At 50.7% G+C, this 17,161-nt stretch overlaps 1 protein-coding gene across 1 annotated transcript in view; it reads left to right on the forward strand.

Annotated features, from left to right (window-relative positions):
- The window catches only part of LOC111158118 (regulator of G protein signaling 9), a 65,019-nt gene extending 59,963 nt beyond the window's left edge, over positions 1–5,056 (forward strand). Inside the window, exons 18-19 of the mRNA XM_022519977.1 lie at positions 2,934–3,412; positions 4,906–5,056. Of these exons, the coding sequence (XP_022375685.1) occupies positions 2,934–3,412; positions 4,906–5,056 (630 nt within the window). The remainder of the gene's footprint in view (positions 1–2,933; positions 3,413–4,905) is intronic.
- Positions 5,057–17,161: the final 12,105 nt, after the last annotated feature.

Genomic DNA, 17,161 nt, shown 5'->3' on the forward strand with positions numbered 1-17,161 from the left:
GCTCTGGGGTTACACACTCCTGGGGTCGAATTTTCATTTAGTTGCCCTGTTAATTGTCCATTGCTGTGTAACAAAGTCACACGGGCACCGCCGTTTATAGGCTCACAGTTGGCCAAGTGAGGCGGGCTGGGTCCTCTGCTCATGGTCTCACACCCACGATCACACCAGGCTCCCGTGTTCCTATCCGGGGGCTCTTGGGTAGAACCTGTTCCAAGTTCATTAAGATGGTTGGTGGGATTTCAGTGTCTCATTATAGGATTGAAGGACCCAGTTTTGGGGTAGGGTTTTTTTTGTTTTTGTTTTTGTTTTTGCTGACTGTTAGCTGACGGCTGTACTCAGCTCCTAGAAGCTGCCCCAACCCCTCTCCGGGTTTCCCTCTTCCACCTTCCAAGCCAATAATGGAGAACTTCTCCTTCACTGAATTCCTGTCGTGCTTCCAACCTCTCTGACATCTGTCTCTGGCCCCTAGACTCAGATCTGAAGTTCATGTAATGAAGTCAGCCTCACTCAGATGATCCTTTGTTGATGTCACCTGTCATAGCATGTGGCCTGGCCAGGGAGTGGGGCTGTCCTGTGACATTTACAACTCACACCCACCCTGGCAGACAGGGCCAGAATGTAGGGACCATGTAGCAGTCCACCTGCCACAGTCCCCAGTGGCTGTGGGAGCCTCAGGAGGGTGATGAACCCTTCTGGGCCTCAAACATCTCTTCTCTAAAATGGGGGAGTGACAGGTACATAGATTACCTAGCACATAGTAGATGCTTGATAAGTCATAGGGTCATACTCTTTTCCCCTAACTCTTGTCTCCTGAACCCTTCATTAGAGCAAGCTTTCCCCTTTGTTGTTAATTCTTTTTTTCACAAAATATTTTACTTATTTACTTACTTTAGAGAGAGAGCAGGCGAGAGAGCATGTGAGTAGGGGGAGGGCAGAGAGAGAGGGAGAAGCAGGCTTCCCACAGTGCAGAGAGCCCAATGTGGGACTCGATCCCAGGACCCTGAGATCACGACCTGAGCTGAAACCAGGAGTTGGACGTTCTTGTCTGCAGACTGTGTCCCAAGTAGAGACCCTTGTCCCCACAGAAGGACAGTGTTGGAAGCACAGTGCAGGGCTCCTCAAACCCACTGGGCATGATAACAAAAGCGTGACCTCGGGAGTCTGGTAGAAGATGCTTTCCCTCAGTGGCACCCACAGAGAGTCTCCTTTGGTGGATCTGGCTGGGGCTGGGATCTGCACTTGCAGCAGATCACCCGGGGTGATGCTGAGGTGGGCTGATAAGCAGGCCCCCCCTTGGGAGGTGCAACTCGCTGTGAACTACACCGTGAACTCCACAGCCCACAAGCCTGGTTTCCAAGCCCACCCCACAGTCCCCAGTGGCCTGTCCTTGGGGCTTGCTTTTCGAAGCATTAGTTTTCTTATCTGTAAAATGGGCATAACGTAATGAGAGTTGGGCACCTCACCAAGTGGCCCCGGAAGTAAGTGCAAATGATCCATGGAAAGGGCTCAGCCCAGAACCTCGTATTTGCCAGTTCTCACTGCATATGAACAATGCCGTTTACGATGACTCTGTCTGCCCAGGGACCCCAGGTCTGGGCCTTGGCTCTGGTTTGTTGCCTGTGGGTGTTGGAGCAGAGGAACGGAATCAGCGACCCCCAGCTGCTGTTTCAGGATGGAATGGAGCTGGGGCTTCAGGGAGCTGGTGGGGGAGAATGGAACCCCTGTGGGAAAGCCTTCTGTGGCCTCCTGGCCCTTCTTTTCCTCCAAAAGCTGTCCTTGGCTATGCCTGCCCTTTCCTCTTCAGGTGGGGATCTGCTCACTCAGATGACCTGGAAATCAGGCCACATCCTGAGGAAGCTAGCAGCCTCCAGCTCAGCTCCCAGAGCTGCCTCCTTGTGGCCCCAAGGCAGTGCCCCGGGCCCTCGGGCAGGCAGGCTTCTCTACGCTGGGCGTCTGGGCGGCCATGCCAGTTTCCAGGAGTGTTCGCTGTTCACTGAAGTCAGGGGCCATGTCGGCCCAACTGTCCCAGAGGGTCCCCTTTCCCCATCAGGACCGCACACCCTCTAGCTGGGCTTCAGTGTGGTGTGAGGCCACAGCCGGCTTTCAGGAGGGGGCCTGGCCAACTGGGCCGATGGGCCCTTGGAGGCCCATCTGTGGAGGGAAGAGAGGGGACAGCAGACAGCCTCCCTGAAAATCCCATTTTTAACTTTGTCAGCTCAAAGCTCCCTTGAGTGTCTTTGCAGGAAACCTGCCTGTCTGGCGCTCCTGCCCCCTTGCTCCTTCACTCCGGGGCCACGGGAGCCCAGGGAAGTTGAGAGTCTCCCCTTCTCTGACATGTCCAGGCTCCACATCGGCCTTTTTTTCTGGCCACCCTACAGTGTTGCGGGAGGCACGGGCTGTGCCGGGGCTGGGCCCTCCCCAAAGGACGGCCAGTGGGACATGGGCCGGGGCTCAGGACCAGGTGGGTGGTCTCAGGCCTGGCAGAATCAGCAGGGCACACGGGGGCCTTCTGGTCTCACCGTCAAGCTCTGTTGCCCATGTCTAGATGCCTCCAGTCCTCAGGCTGGGCACCAGGGTAGAGGCAGGATGGCCTGGCGTGTGCTGGGTACTAAATATCGTTCACTGGGGGACAGGAGTTGAGGGGCGATTGGAAATCCCAGCCTGGCCTACCCCAGCGCCCCAGGCATGGAGGAAGACCAGCATGGGATGTGACTGCCCAGCTCTAGGCCAGTGCTCGGGAAAGGGCAGGCCCCTTGGCAGAAGCCCTGTGTGGGGCTGTGCCAATGTCCCAGGTGGCTTTGGGCCCCCTTCCCAGCTCCCCAGTGAGCAGATACAGCAGACTGTGCTCAGGGCACCACAGGGCTAAGTTAGCTGAGAGCCCCGTCCATCAGCCAACACCACTCACTCTGAGCTCTCTCTCTCCTTCCCTGCAGCCGGGCCAGCACACTGCTCCCAGCCCTCACCTGGCCGTGTACACCGGGACCTGCGTGCCCCCCTCTCCTTCCAGTCCCTTCTCCCCGTCCTGCCGCTCCCCCAGGAGGCCCTTCCCCTCACCCAGCCGCTTCATCAGGAGGCCCAGCAGCGCCATCTGCCCCTCACCCATTAGGGTGGCCTTGGAGAGCTCTGAGCAGAAGGGGGAGGCCAGCGGATCCAGTGCCTGCCCGGGGCCCTCCGACACGGACATGAGTGAAGCCTGCGCCGCGGAGAACCCCTGGCCCCGGCCCCAGCCCAAGGCCCCACCCAAGGCCCGCGTGGCTCTGTCCTTCAGCAGGTTTCTGAGACGGGGCTGTCTAGCCTCCCCCGTCTTTGCCAGGCTCTCTCCCAAGTGCCCCCCTGTGTCCCACGGGAAGGTGCAGCCCCTGGGGGATGTGGGCCAGCAACTGCCACGGCTGAAATCCAGGAAAGTAGCGAAGTAAGGACCGGAAGGGATCGTGCTGCATGTGTGCGCGTGTGTGTGTGCACAAACGTCTCTATGTATGCATGTGTGCATGTCTGTGGGGGTGCACGCATGCACATTTGTGTGTGAGCACGCACATTTGCACATATCTGTATGTGTGCACGTTTCCACATCTGCCTGTGTGAGCACGTGTGTGTGCACATCTGTCGGTGGGCACGTGAGTGTGCATGTATGTCTGTGGTGGGTGCTGGGGCACTGTGGCTTGACCATGGTCTGGAACTGGGGGCTGGTGGGTTGAGTAATGAGGATGCTAGGCTAGCGGACATGAGAGCAGGCTGTTTGGCCTCCGGATAGTTTCCAGAAACTCAGTGATGTCTTCCCTGCTTCCTGGGAAAGAAAAGGAACAGGTGTCTTTCCTTTCCATCTTGTTCCCCCTTCTGGGCTGCCCACACCCTGCCCCACCACCTGAACGTTAATCAAATGAACCCATCGCACCTTTAAAGGGCAGGAAATGTCAGTGGCGGCTGTGGGAACCACAGGGGGTGGGGACTTGAGTCCCCTACCTGTCTGAGGTGCCCTCAATTCGCCACCCCCGCCCCTGCATCCCCCTGCAGGCTCCCAGAGGGGCGGGCAGGGATCCCTGCTTCCGCAGTCATTCCTGTGAAAACCGCTGTGCCCAGTCTCTTCTGAGAGGTGACCCCTCTCTACTCCGTTTCCAAGATCTCCTGATCTCCGAGAACCCCACGTGTGCTAAGGCACCTTTTGGGGTGCAGAATTCTCTGAGGGATGCCTGATAGCTCCTGGACCAGTGGCAGAAAGGAAAGCTACAGACCATGCAAAACTGAGAATCAGCCTCCACCTTTATTTGGTTTTGGGGAGACGGTCAGGGGTATCCCTGCACCAAGCAACCTGCACCTGTGTTTGGCCTTGCCTGGCGTGGGAAAGGAAAGCTCCCTGCAGAGGTCTCGGTTGCGTCCCCGACCTCTGCCTCCAAGTGTGCGTGGGGGACCGCAGGGGACAGAGGTGGTTGCCTCTCTGCTGCCTCTGTCAGTCCGGGCAGGTGGGAGAGGGGTGAGGATCGAGGGTGAGCCCGTCTATCAATTCTTCCCAACTAACCCTGCTCGGGGAATGTTCTAGCTTTGCAGCCACTGCCATGCCACACACAGGGGCTTGGGGCTTTTAAGAGGCTCTTTACTCAGGTGTCACCAGCAGTCTAGACTGAGGATTCCGTGCAGGAATGCCCTCCTGGGACCTCCTGAACTCCCCCAAACCACAAGAATTCAAGGCCCTCAAAAAAGAAGCTAAAGCATCTTCTGACTCAGCCTTAATTCAGCGGGAAAATAGGAGTCCCTTGCCTCCGCCAGCAAAAGAGATCCCTTGAGCCATTTGTTGCACCCAAAGCTTTTGGCAAATAAACCTGCGTGTCCCCCTTCTCCGGGGATGTGAGCGAAGCGAGGACTTGGTGTCCTTCCTATCCCTATGCACTTGCTTTCTTTTTGTGCATGAAGCTTTTTCCAGATCAAAGTGGACGTGCCTGCACGGAGCGGGGCCTGCCTGATGGACCCGGAGGACGGCGGGACAGGAGACGCGGGTGACCAGGCCATAGAGAAGGAGGTCATCTGCCCTTGGGAGAGCATGGCCCAGGGGAAAGCCAGCTGAGCCAGGGGCGCCGGACCAAGAAGACGCTCCCGGCAGACCCCGCCAGATGGGACCATGGGCACGCTTGCCCTCGAACCAAAGTGCATTGCGATCACATTTGGGGGCCAGAGAGACAAGATGGGTTGGGTTATGGGGACGTGTGCGTTGGCTGGGGTCCCGATGGCCAATTCCTACCCTTCTCCTGACCTTCCCTCCCTTGGGCAGAAGAAAGGCACGTGGATCAGACGACTTGACTTGCTGCCTTAAAACCGATAAAGGGTTAACTTGTAAGGGTCTTTTGGATCGGAATGTTAGTGTGTGTCCGGTTTTATTAGTTAGTTAGGAGCTACTACTTGTGAGTTTATGTGTTAAACTCATTTCTGCTTTGGTGTTAGGGACAAAGGGACATTGAGTCACTGTCAAGAACTCCTTCCCTGTCTGCATGGGTTTGTGCGTGACACTCTTATCCACGGAGCTCCCCAGAGTGTGACACCATGCAGGAAAGGGGGTGCTGGTGAAAGGCATCTTTCTAGAATGCCAGGTGTGTTGTTTCAGATCCACCAAGAAGTAGAGACAAGATGGGATTAGGTGGGGATGTTTTGGGGGAAACACCTGTGAAGCATGAAGAATGGAAGCCAGAGAAGGGGGTGAGGACCTTCAGAGCATGTGCAGGGCTGGCCTCTGGGGAAGCAGGCAGGGAGAGTCTCAGATGGCAGTGCAGCTCCCAGAAAGTTTTAGCCACGCTGCTGGGGTGTCCCTGAGGCAAAGTCACCATTGGAGGTGTCCTCTATCTGGCAGGAATAGTTCTGCCTTAAGACTTCCACATGCAAGGTCGTTGACTGATGACACCTTGGGGGAAGCCTGGCCCTGGCAAGGACACACGGGTGGCCATCTGTCCATATGCTCCCTGCGGCAGGAGATCTGAGCACGCATGTTCCTATCCGATGCATGCAATCTGGTAGGCACCCTGGAGGTGGTGCCCCACTCTTTTCTACCGGTTGTTTACTCAACAAGTATTAATTGAGTCCCTCCTCGGTGCCAGGCACCATGCTAGGTCCTGGGCATGCAGCTGTGGGTAAGACTCCTTGCCTCCTGGAATTCGTCTAGAGTGGTGGTTCCCAACCAGGGACAGCGTTGCCTCTAGCGGACACTGAGGAGTGTCTTGAGACGTTTTTGGGTGCAAGGAATGCTACTGGCATCCAGGGGTAGAGGGCAGGGTTGCGGCTGAGATTCCACAGAGCACGGGTGAGTGTCCTACCCCGTCACTAGAGAAGGTGATCTTGCCCAGCACATGAAGTGGCCTTGCTGAGAGTTCCTAGAACAGAGGTTACAGGTTACGTCCGGCGCTGCTGGCCACGTGCTGCTTGTCTCTGGTCTCTGCTCAAAGCCCTGATGTGTTACCTGAAGGGGTCCTGCTGGATTCTGAGTGGCTTAAACAGTGGGTTGAGGTTAAGGGCTACACGATAAAACAAAACAAAGCAAAACCAAACCAAACCAAACCAAAACCGGAAAACCTTTCTTAAAAGTTGCGCGGAAAGTTCTCACAGGAAAAAAAAATTCAAGTGTGTTGCCAAACCACTCATTGTGCCCCTCCCCTTAGTCCTTGGCTTCATCCAATTTCGATCAGTAGACGAGAGCCCCTCACTTACTTTAAATGTTGGACAACTTACCTTATCGAGCCCATGCACCCTGGGGCTACTGAGTCACCCGTCCTGATACGGAGCCTGAATGGTGACGAGGTGCACGGCCCACACCCGGGCTTGCCGACCATGCAGGGAAACGCTGATGATTTCGCAAGGAGGGAGCATCTCGTTTTACATTCTATGGAATCCGCTCCTGGAGGCTCGAGAGTCACTCATTCAGGGGTAAGGAAACTTCTTCCAGAGAGTACAGAGACTGGGCTGGATCCTTCTTGGAAGGCGAGTAGGTCGATCATTTGGTGTCTTTATTTGCAAAGCTGGTCCAACACGAGATCACAGGCAAAGCAGTCCAGACCTTTCATCTACCAGCGGCCAGCATGCCCAGACTCGCACCCTACAGCTATGGGGCTCCGCTCCTAAGCCCCCAGGGACCTCAAGAGAACCCAAGCCCACCCGAATCTTCAGCATCAAATACTGAAGGCTGCAGCGTTTGCTGGTCGGATTAGGTGAGGTCCAGGCTCAAGTGCAGTAACTGAGAGACCCAGAAGGAAGGAAGGAAGGGATTCGAACATGAAGGAGTTTTTGACTCTGTGACATCATTGCCCAAAGCGGTGAGGCAGACTATGGTGAGTGGATTCCGGGGAAGAGAAGAGATCTAAGGGCTCCATCCATCCCCTAGTCCCTGGCACGATCATTCTCCACCTTGTCTGGATGTTAGAATCTGCTGGAACCTTGAAAGATCTCGATGCTCAGGCCACACCCACTCCAATCAAGTCAGGGTCTCTGGAGGTGGAGCCCTGGCGTGAGGATTTTTGAAGACACTTTCCCAGATGATTCCCATGTCCAGATAAGCTCGAGAACCACCAGCCCGGGGTAGTGATTGAAGCTGGTTCCCCACCCCCACGTCCATGTTCACGCTCAGAGAGACAGCAGGAAAGGAGAAAGTAGAGGGGCCTTGAGTTCACAACCTAGAAGTAGCAGCTGCCATTTCCACTGGCCTCCCGTTGGTCTGTGCTTGTTCGCATGGCCACACCTAGCCAAAAGGATGCTGGGAAATGTAGCCTCTGGTTAGGTTGGTTTGTCACTGGCTAACCTTCTGGAGGTTCCAACAGTAGGAAGGAAGATGGGTAGGACGGATATTGGGGGAGCTCAGTCTTTCCCCCACTGAAACGATTACACAGTCTTGGTGGAGGGAACGGAAAGTAGGTGGTGGGAAAAGGGAGAAAGTAGGAGATGTGGCAAGAGAAGCTGGGAGTAGCTGATTCGTCTGCATTTGGCCAAATCTTTGTTCAATATCTACAAAACGCAGCTCTGCTCTATTCCGCAGCTGGGCGGCTCTGCCTTCATCCAGATGTAAACCAAACACCAGGGGAGGGGCGAGAAGCACAGCCAATTCTCTCATGGGGCTCCCTTATTGCTCAGAGGCAAGCCAGGGAAGTCAGATCCACGGGTCACTGGTAGACGCAGGACTACAGGATACTCAAGTCCTGCCCGGCCCCTTCCCAGCGTGGGACAGCTCCTTGATTCCTTCTTCTGCAAGTTGGGGGCTGCTCACTGGACCGTCTCCATAGGGTCGTTTGAAGTCACACAAAATGCAATGATACATATGAAACTTTTTGCCTGTTCAGAACTTTATAGGGTGCAAGAAGGAACAACTTTATCCACCGGCCCTCCCCACCCTCCTCTCCCTGTAAACCTACACTGTTGAGTGAGTTTGGTTTTCCAGCCCTGGATGAAAGCTCTGGCGCGTCCCATAACTTTCCTGGTCGCTTTCAGTTAATAAATCCTCCAAGCACCGTCAGTGACAATGTAGCTCTGTCCGCGTGCCATTCAGATGTCTGCGTCATGAGCGAAACTCAGAACTTCATCCAAAGGTAAAGCTCCTTCCCTCCTCCGGCTTGAACTGAGCCAGACTGGGGAAGGGAGTCCGCTTCTTCTCTCTTTCCTGTGTCGCTCTGCGTTCCTTCTTCCCCACTCACCATGTAGCCTGTGGCTCCTGGAGGGGTGGGCTGGTGAGCCAGAAAGTTCTTAGTTGGCGGTCACAAAAGCATCATCGGTCATGATGGTTGCTGGGATCCCCCTGCGGGCTCTTCCTTAGCTGGGGTTTTCCTGGATTCCTGGGATCTTCTGGTCTCAGCCTCCTTGGTCAGAAGGGACCACGAGTCTCCTCCAACTGGCTGCATGAGAAATTCATCCCATGGTCCACATCTCGGCTGTGATCACAGTCCTGGATGCTGGGGCAAGAGTCAAATGTCTATGCACCAGCTTCCTGCCGTCCAGATCCTTCAGACCTGGCATCCTTGCCCCTGCAGGGCAGCCCTGCCCTATTTCTCCCCTCTCTGCTGCATGGATTTACCTGCCTCAGCTTTCTTCTGGTTCCCTCCCTCTCACTCTGCACAAGTAAGTCCTCTGAGTGACTCGTAAAACTCCTTTCTTAGCTTAATAGAGAGGCAAGTACCCTCATCCCAGAGACAGGGCTTTCGAGAATGACTCTGGACCACCCCCTGTGCTATTCATGCCCACGTGTTTGGATCTGGTTGGCCAGTGCTTGGCACCTGGTTTTCTTCTTGGCCTCTGTGGCCACAGCAGAAATGGAGACAGAATAACTCCTATTTTATTTAACATTCCGTTATGTTTGTCACAGTGTCGAGGGCGCTCGTTTTCTTTCTCTTGAAAAGCTATGAGCAGAACAATGTCTTTGGGAGTGCTAAGGTGGTTGTGCCTCAGCCTTCCGGAGAGGGGACTCTTGATGGCTTATTTGAAGCTGTGAATTTGTTGAAACTGAGAGGACACAGTGCTGCCCCTTGCTTTTTTTGCCAGGAAAGAAAAGAATAAATATTTAAGGAGACTGTGCCAGCCAAATACTGCAGGGTCCCTGGGTGTGGAGAAGGCGAGCAGGGGAGGGGGAGGGGACACGGGGTCTCCACTCCTGTCAGCCTCCGAGGCCCAGCCCCGCTGCTCTGGGCATAGTCTCCTCACGCTTCACCAGAAGAGGGAGTCCATAGCTCACAGATCCCCAAAGAGAGGAGGCTAGGATTTCCCCGTAGGAATTCAGAGCCCAGCTCTGGAGGCTTGGAGGGGACTTAGAGAGAGGTGTAGATTGGGAGGGGGGGCTGGGGGGGCTGGGGGGGCAGCGAGAGGGCCCAGGCCTCCCCTCTGAGTTTTGTTTTCCTGTTCCCACGCCAGAGCCCCTGGAAGTGGTGGAGGCGGGGACCTTGCCAGAGAAGCTTCTTGCTCATTGCTCTTGGCTGTGCCTCCACCTCTACCCCCCACCAGACAAGGTTCTCCTGGCTGCTGTGCTCTGGTGGGGGCAAGGGGCTGATGCTCTGTTCCTACTGGACTTGGGTGAGGGTTGTGATTCTGTAGAAAAGTCCCACAGAAAGAGCCTCTCTCCTCCGCTCACAGATGGGTAATAGAATTATACTTTTTGAGGGCTTCCTCTGCGCAAATCTCTGTCCCCTAGGACTGGGAGCTGACAGGGCCTCATTCAGGGTCCACTTCCTGGCCCCAGTGATCTGTCAGACCCTCTGTTAAGCAGGGGAGGCTGGAGGCCTGGGACAGCCAGAGGGGCTGGAGCATGGAGGTATTTAGGGCAAATACATGGTATCAGAAAACGAGCTTTTCAACCTCCCTGCTGATGGGAGTGAACTGTGTGTGGCCATATGACAGGGGACCGAGGGCGGAACAGGTTCATTTGCTTCTCACCCAGTCGAACAAGGGTAGTCAAAGGTCCCTGTGAGTAGGAGGGGCATAGTAGGGATTAGCCATTGGGGTATCAGCATCCATTCATGTCCACGGAGGGGTGGAGTCCTGCCATGCGCAGAGAGGTGTGTGTGTTCACACGGGTGGGACCATGTGTGTATACCGTGGGCCGTGGTGCGTGGAGGATCTGTGTGGGGCACACAGGGCATGCCGTGGGTGGGGGGCTGGCACCGGCTACAGACACCACACTGTGTATACCTAGCACCACAGTCACTTGGCAGTGAACTTGGAAACCATGGCACACATGGAGAGCACCCTAGGAATGTTCTTGAGAAGCTGGATGTTTATGGAGAACACCTCTGTCTCTTTGACCCAAACATTCAGGGAGAGGTGGACACAGTGTGTTAGACAAGGGGGCTGGGGTGCAGTGAGGTTCAATAGACAAGGCCAAGCTCCGGACTGGTCCCAGCACATGTACAGTGGATCTCTTCTTGGAACCTTCAGAAAGAAATCCTTCTTCATTGTTCATCTCCCAGCAAGCTTTGGTAACCCCTGTTCCTCCTTCTCAGCCCAGAGGAAGCCACCAAGCTCTCCTGTCCCGAAGCTCTCTAAGGGAGTTAGGGATCTGGATGGCCCTGGTTCAAGGTGACAGTTAAAGACTCGTCCCGTGAGTTCCTGTTTGAATTCAATCCTCACTACAGCACCACTGGGAGACAGCACCACTGCCCTCATTTGAAGATGTGATTTCCCACTTACAGCTGGTAGGATCACTACCACGGATGCCTAGTGCACTTGATTTTCTGTGTGTGTGCATTATATTTAAATTTTGGAATTAAAAATATGCCTAGAATTAACTCATGTCTACATTTTGCCCTAATTACTTGTGATGTTTTAAAAAATCACGGCATCTATCAGCACTTTTTTCAGTAAATATCTCAGTCATCAAATATTTTAGACCTTGCAAGTTATAGTTGATTTCTGTCACATATTCTTCTTTTAGAAAAAAAAAAAATAAAATCTTGGAACACCTGGATGGCTCAGTTGGTCGAGTGTCTAACTTTTGATCTCAGCTCAGGTCTCGATTTCAGTATCTTGAGTCAGGCCCTGCATTGGGCTCCATACTGGGCGTGGAGCCCAGTTAAAAAAAAAAAAAGTAAAACCTTCCTATACCTGACAAGGGCTTAATATCCAGAATATATGAAGAACTCCTACAGCTCAACCACAGAAATGCCTACAACCCAATGAAAAAATGAGTGAAGGATTTGCATAAGTGTTTCTCCAAAGAAGATATGCAAATATACACTGAAGATATGAAAAGATGCCTTAATATCACAAATCTGTAGGTGAATGCAAATTAAGACCACAGTGATTTACTACTTCATATCAGTTAGGGTAGCTACTATCAGATAATCCCCAAACCACAAGTGTTGGCAAGGTGTGGAGAAGCTGGAGCCCTTGTGTGCTGTTGGGGAGCATAAAATAGAACAGCCACCGGGCACCTGGGTGGCTCAGTGGGTTAAGCATCTACCTTCAGCTCAGGTTATGATCTCAAGGTCAGGGAATCAAGCCCCACATCAGGATCCCTGCTCAGTGGGGAGTCTGCTTCTCCCTCTCCCTTGCTTGTGCACATGCTCTCGCTTTCTCTCTGCACCAAATAAATTTTAAAAATCTTTTAAAAAAATGGTACAGCCACCACAGAAAACAGTATGGTGGTTCTACAAAAAGTTAAAATCAGAATCACCCTATGATCCAGCAAGAAAAAAAATACTATATGATTCCATTTACATGAGGCCCCTAGAGTAGTCAGAGTCACAAAAACAGAAAGTAGAACAGAGGTTTGCCAGCAGCTGGGGGAAGAGGGGGTGGGAAGTTATTGCTTCCTCACCTCCCATTATTAAACAATAATTGTTTAACAGAGCTTCAGTTTGGGAAGCTGAGAAAGCCACAGAGACGGGCGGTAGTAACAGGTGCGTAACAATGTGGATGTACTTCCCGCCTCCGAACGGTACACTTACGAATGGTTAAAGTGGTAATGTTTATGTCGTGTGTATTTTACCACAATAAAAAGATATAAACAGTGTTCCTACCACAAGGGCCATAGGAAAATGGGCTCCTGACCAGATTTAGCTCAAGGTTCAAAGCTTGCCAACCTTTGTTCTATGTTGTGAGTTTCATTATGGTTTTTTGAAAAATGAGTCATTGTGATTGTTACCATTGTGTCTTGCAGTCAGTGCTTACTTAGCTTCAGCTCTACATATACCCAGCTCTTTGCTCACCTCTGCCCCTAGTACCCTACTTTTTCCTTTCAAGTCCTGTTTTCTTTGTACTGAGGTTATCTTGAGTGATTCTTTCATTGATGGCTTGGAGAAGCAAACTGAGTTTTCTGCTTAAAAATGTGCCCTATTCTTATCTTTCTCATTACCATTTAATGATGGGTTGTCTGAATAAAGAAGGATAGGTTGAGGGGCACCTGGCTGGCTCAGTCAGTGGATCATATGATTCTTGGTCTCTGGGTTGTGAGTTCAAGCCCCACACTGGGCATAGAATTTTTTTTTCTTTAAAAAAAAAAAAGGATGAGTGGTTAAGAGTAATTTCCCCTCTGCCCTTCAGAAATTATGTCATCATCTGTTGCCCAGTCTTGCTGCTGCTGAGACATCCAATTTCTGTCATTTTATAGATTTTCTCTTCTGCTTTCTGAGCATTGGTCTTTGTCTTGAGTGTTCTGTAGTTCTCCTGCAACACGTCTAGGAATGGATGTGCTCGTGGGTATCCTGCTCTGGTGGTTCTTCCTTGGTCTGAGGACTCAGGTCTGGTTTTCAGTCTCAAAATTCTCACCCATTGCCTGTTCGAATGTTTCTCCTTCCTCCCCATTCTCTCTGTTTCTCTTTTGGCAGCTCCTATTATATGTTTGTTATACCTTGGACAGAAGTCCCTCCTTTTTTCTGAGTCCCTTTTCCTGGCCTGAGCAGCCCTTCTGATATCCCAGCTTGAAGAAGTGGTCTTAGGTCAAGTCATCTAAGTCTCTGGGTCCCCAGCAGCCCCCTACTGCTCTCCTTCAGGGCCTTTGTCATTTCTATCTTCATTCAATATGTTTTCCACATTTTATAACAGAGGGGAGTCCACGTTAGCTCAGCTTTCCTCTTGCTGGGACTAGAAGTCCACCCAGGGCCTTTCTTTTTACCACAAGACAGCCACATAGCCATCTCTCTCTCTCTCTCTCTCTCTCTCCTATTATTATATATATATATATATATATATATATATATATATATTTCATATATGTGTGTGTATGTGCGTGTGTATTTCCCTCTTCCTTGTAGCACCATTTTAACAGGGACCTCTGGTTCAAGGAAACGCATCTCCAAACTTAGGATGGTAGGCCCCAAACATGCTGTGGAAATAATTTAGAGGCACGGAGACTTACAGTCAGTGAATGTCTTATGAGGTTGACTCTGGTTGTGACTCTGCCATGAAATGCTTCTTCACTTTCCATCATAAACACACAAATGAGTCTATACTATCTGCCTTCAACATTCCATCCATTCACCCATCCTTCCATCCATCCATCCATCCATCCACCCATCCACCCATGCCTCCAATCATCCATCCAACTGATGGGATCCATTCAGACAGCTGATGTGGTATGAAGCTCAACTTAGAAAACATCTAAACAAACAGCAGACACAGAGAAAAAATATCTAAACCTCTTTCTTCCTGACTTAAACAATGCTTCTCAAAAATATGCTCTCCATAAATCCCCTCTTCGGGAGGTTTACAGTTAGAGAAGAGATGGACCTCTTGTACCTGAATGAGAAATTAAATAACAAAACCTCACCAAAATTTTCTATACTTTCATTCTTTTTGCTGGTTTTTCCCTGCTTCTCATTATTTCCCACCATTTGCTTTTCCTTGAAATGCTAACCTCTCTTCCTATTAGGATGATATATAAACCCTTAACTTTAGCTCTTTGAGGAGACATTTCCTTTTTTCTTTTTTTTAAAGATTTATTTATTTATTTTAAGAGACAGAGAGAGAACACATGAGCCAGGGTTGGGGGGAGGGGCAGAGAGTGAGAGAGAAGGAGAGAAGCAGACTCCCCATTGAGTGCAGAGCCCAATGCAGGGCTCGACCTCACCATCATCCTGAGATCATGACCTGAGCAGAAGTCAAGAGTTGGCCATTTAACCAACTGAGCTACCCAAGTGCCCCAGGAGCCATTTCTTTGTGTGCTCTCATGCATATTAATAAACTTTGTCTTTTCTCTGTTAATCTGAGGATTAATCTCTGTTAATCTGTTAGTCTTTCTTTTGTCAGTTAATTTTCAGGCCCCCCTCAATCCCTGAACAGAAGTTGGCAGAGGGAAAAACTTTTTCTTCTCCTAACATTTCTATCCATCCTTCCTTCCATCTAGCCATCCATCCAACTATCCATCCAAGTTTCACCAAGTTCCTACTAGATACTTTGTATGCTCTCATGACTGAAGTTAGGTCCTGTTCTCAAGGATTCATAGTTGAGTTGGAAAGCATCATTTTAAGTTAAGAGAGTACACTGCATTGGCAGGGGTGTAAGAGCATGACAGCTAGCAGCACACTGCCTGGTGTGTACTGCTCTTGTCTGCCACAGGAAAGATCCAGGTCCCACTCTCTCCTAGCTGAGTGACCTAAGCATTTTATTAAAGCCCTCCAAACCTCAGTTCTCTCACATAAAATTTAAATCAGGGTAATACCTGCCTTATACAAGGGCGTGAAGATTATGAGCTAATTTGTGTAAAAAGCTCAGATCAGTGCTTGATGAATATTTGCTATTTTTATATACGAGGTGGTACTGAAGCAAAAAAGAACCTCTAGAAAGTCTTGTTGGCCCCAGAATGTGGATCTGTGTATGTGTTGGGCTAGTGTGTGGAAAGTTTTAGTTCCCGTGAGGAACATGTAGTAGGAAAGGCCAGGAACATACAAAAATAATCTCAAAACACTCACCTTCAATTAAATGCAACAGAACATGGTGAGATATTACGAATTTGAAACAAGAGGGTGCAGAATGAAGGAGACATCCATCTCAGTAAGAAGCCGACATAAAATATCTTCTGGGATCCAGCTCCTGGAGACCCAAGGAGCAAGGAAAGAGCAGAATGTATTTCAGCCAGAAGGGAAACATGGCTATGCACCCCAAGAAGACAATGAGCTTTGTACCTAGTTGGGTCCAAGCCCCCGGCCCACATGAGTAACTTCCATTGTGTGTGTTACTTAGACATCAGAACAACCTAGATTGCTGAGTTCTCTGCTTTCCTATAAACCCCCAGCTCTGGTCCTTCCCTGGGCCAGTCCTCAATGCTTTCTTATTCTCCTTTGGCTTCAAGGCAAGATTTTGAAGCATTGTAGTAACATGGCACTCCTGGGATTTTTGGCCAAGCCTCTAGATTACTGGAGGGCATGCCTCTGTCACTATGTCACGGTTGTCATTGAATTTTATTTATATGGCTCATTTCTCTCATCCTAATAAATGTCAACAATAGGAACTCTAAAAGGCAGGAGTCATAGCCACAGCCTGATCTTTGTCCAGAGCCCAACGCAGTGTCTAACTCAGTTTGGGGAGCGGGGTGTTGAAGATGTTGGATCATCTATTAAGATAAACATCTCCTGATTATTCAACAAATGCCCACATATATATCGCTTTGTAAATTAAGGCTAATATTGTGAATCAGTGGCCTTTTTACTACTTTTTTTTTTTTAAATCTCTAGTATTTTTGTTGAAATAGGATGAAAAGTCAATGACTTCATGGGAATTACTGGCCTGAGATTTTTAGTGTCTTTTTTTTTTCCCCAAAAAATATCCTTACTGGTAACTTTACTGAAATATTAGTCATACTGGATTAGGGTGGGCCCTGAATCCAATGACTGGAATCCTTCTAATAAGAGGAGATGACGCACGGGGACATACTCCGCCGTGTGAAGACAGGCACAGATGGGACCGATGTAGCTGTAAGCCGGGGATTGCTGAGAGTTGCTGGGGCCATCAGAAGCTGGGAGGGGCACGGAAGGAGCCACCCCTAGATCCTTCAGAGGGGGCTCGACCCTGCCAACACCTTGGACGTCTGTCTCCCTGAAGTGGGAGAGAATACTTTCTTGTTCTTTTAAGCCACCCAGTTTGGGGTCCTTTGTTATAGGAGCTCTGGGAAGCTAATACATTATGCTTACAACATACCTTGATTATTCTATAAGTGAATATTAAGTTGTTTCCAAGTTTTCATGACAACAGTGTTGTCATGAACACCAGGTGCATTCCTGGGACAAAAGTGAACAAGAGGCAGTCACTGGGTTAAAAAGTGAGCTTATGTCACAGACCAATCCACCATGCCAGATTGCTGTTTTAGAAGTCTATATGCATTTAGATTTCTACCAACATGAATGTACGAGGGCAATCATTTTCTGAGAGAGCTGATATTGGCACTGTGATCCTGTCTGTGCTGGTGTTTACTCGGTCGGCCGTGAGGCCACAGGGAGTCAAACACATTCTTCTAGAGCCCAGTGCTCAGAGCTGAGAATGTCAGAGGCTGCGGTCTCCCTGGGAGGACAGGACAGTGGGGACAACCACAGCCTCCTTGCCTGTCCTCTGGGACGTCCCAGCCTTGCCAGGGCTTTGGCTGTCTGTTTGGTGCCCCCATTATGGATTCATGTCTGGTATGCAGCTTTATGGGAAGTGAGGGAATCTTTGTGATGACCTCAGTTGCAATACACTTTGTGTTATTTCAGTATGTGAATTATCTTCCTGAGAGATGGTGACATCT

Source organism: Enhydra lutris, unplaced genomic scaffold (genome assembly GCF_002288905.1).
Source record: "Enhydra lutris kenyoni isolate GAN:26980312 unplaced genomic scaffold, ASM228890v2 scaffoldscaffold57, whole genome shotgun sequence".
NCBI classification, from domain to species: Eukaryota; Metazoa; Chordata; class Mammalia; order Carnivora; family Mustelidae; genus Enhydra; species Enhydra lutris.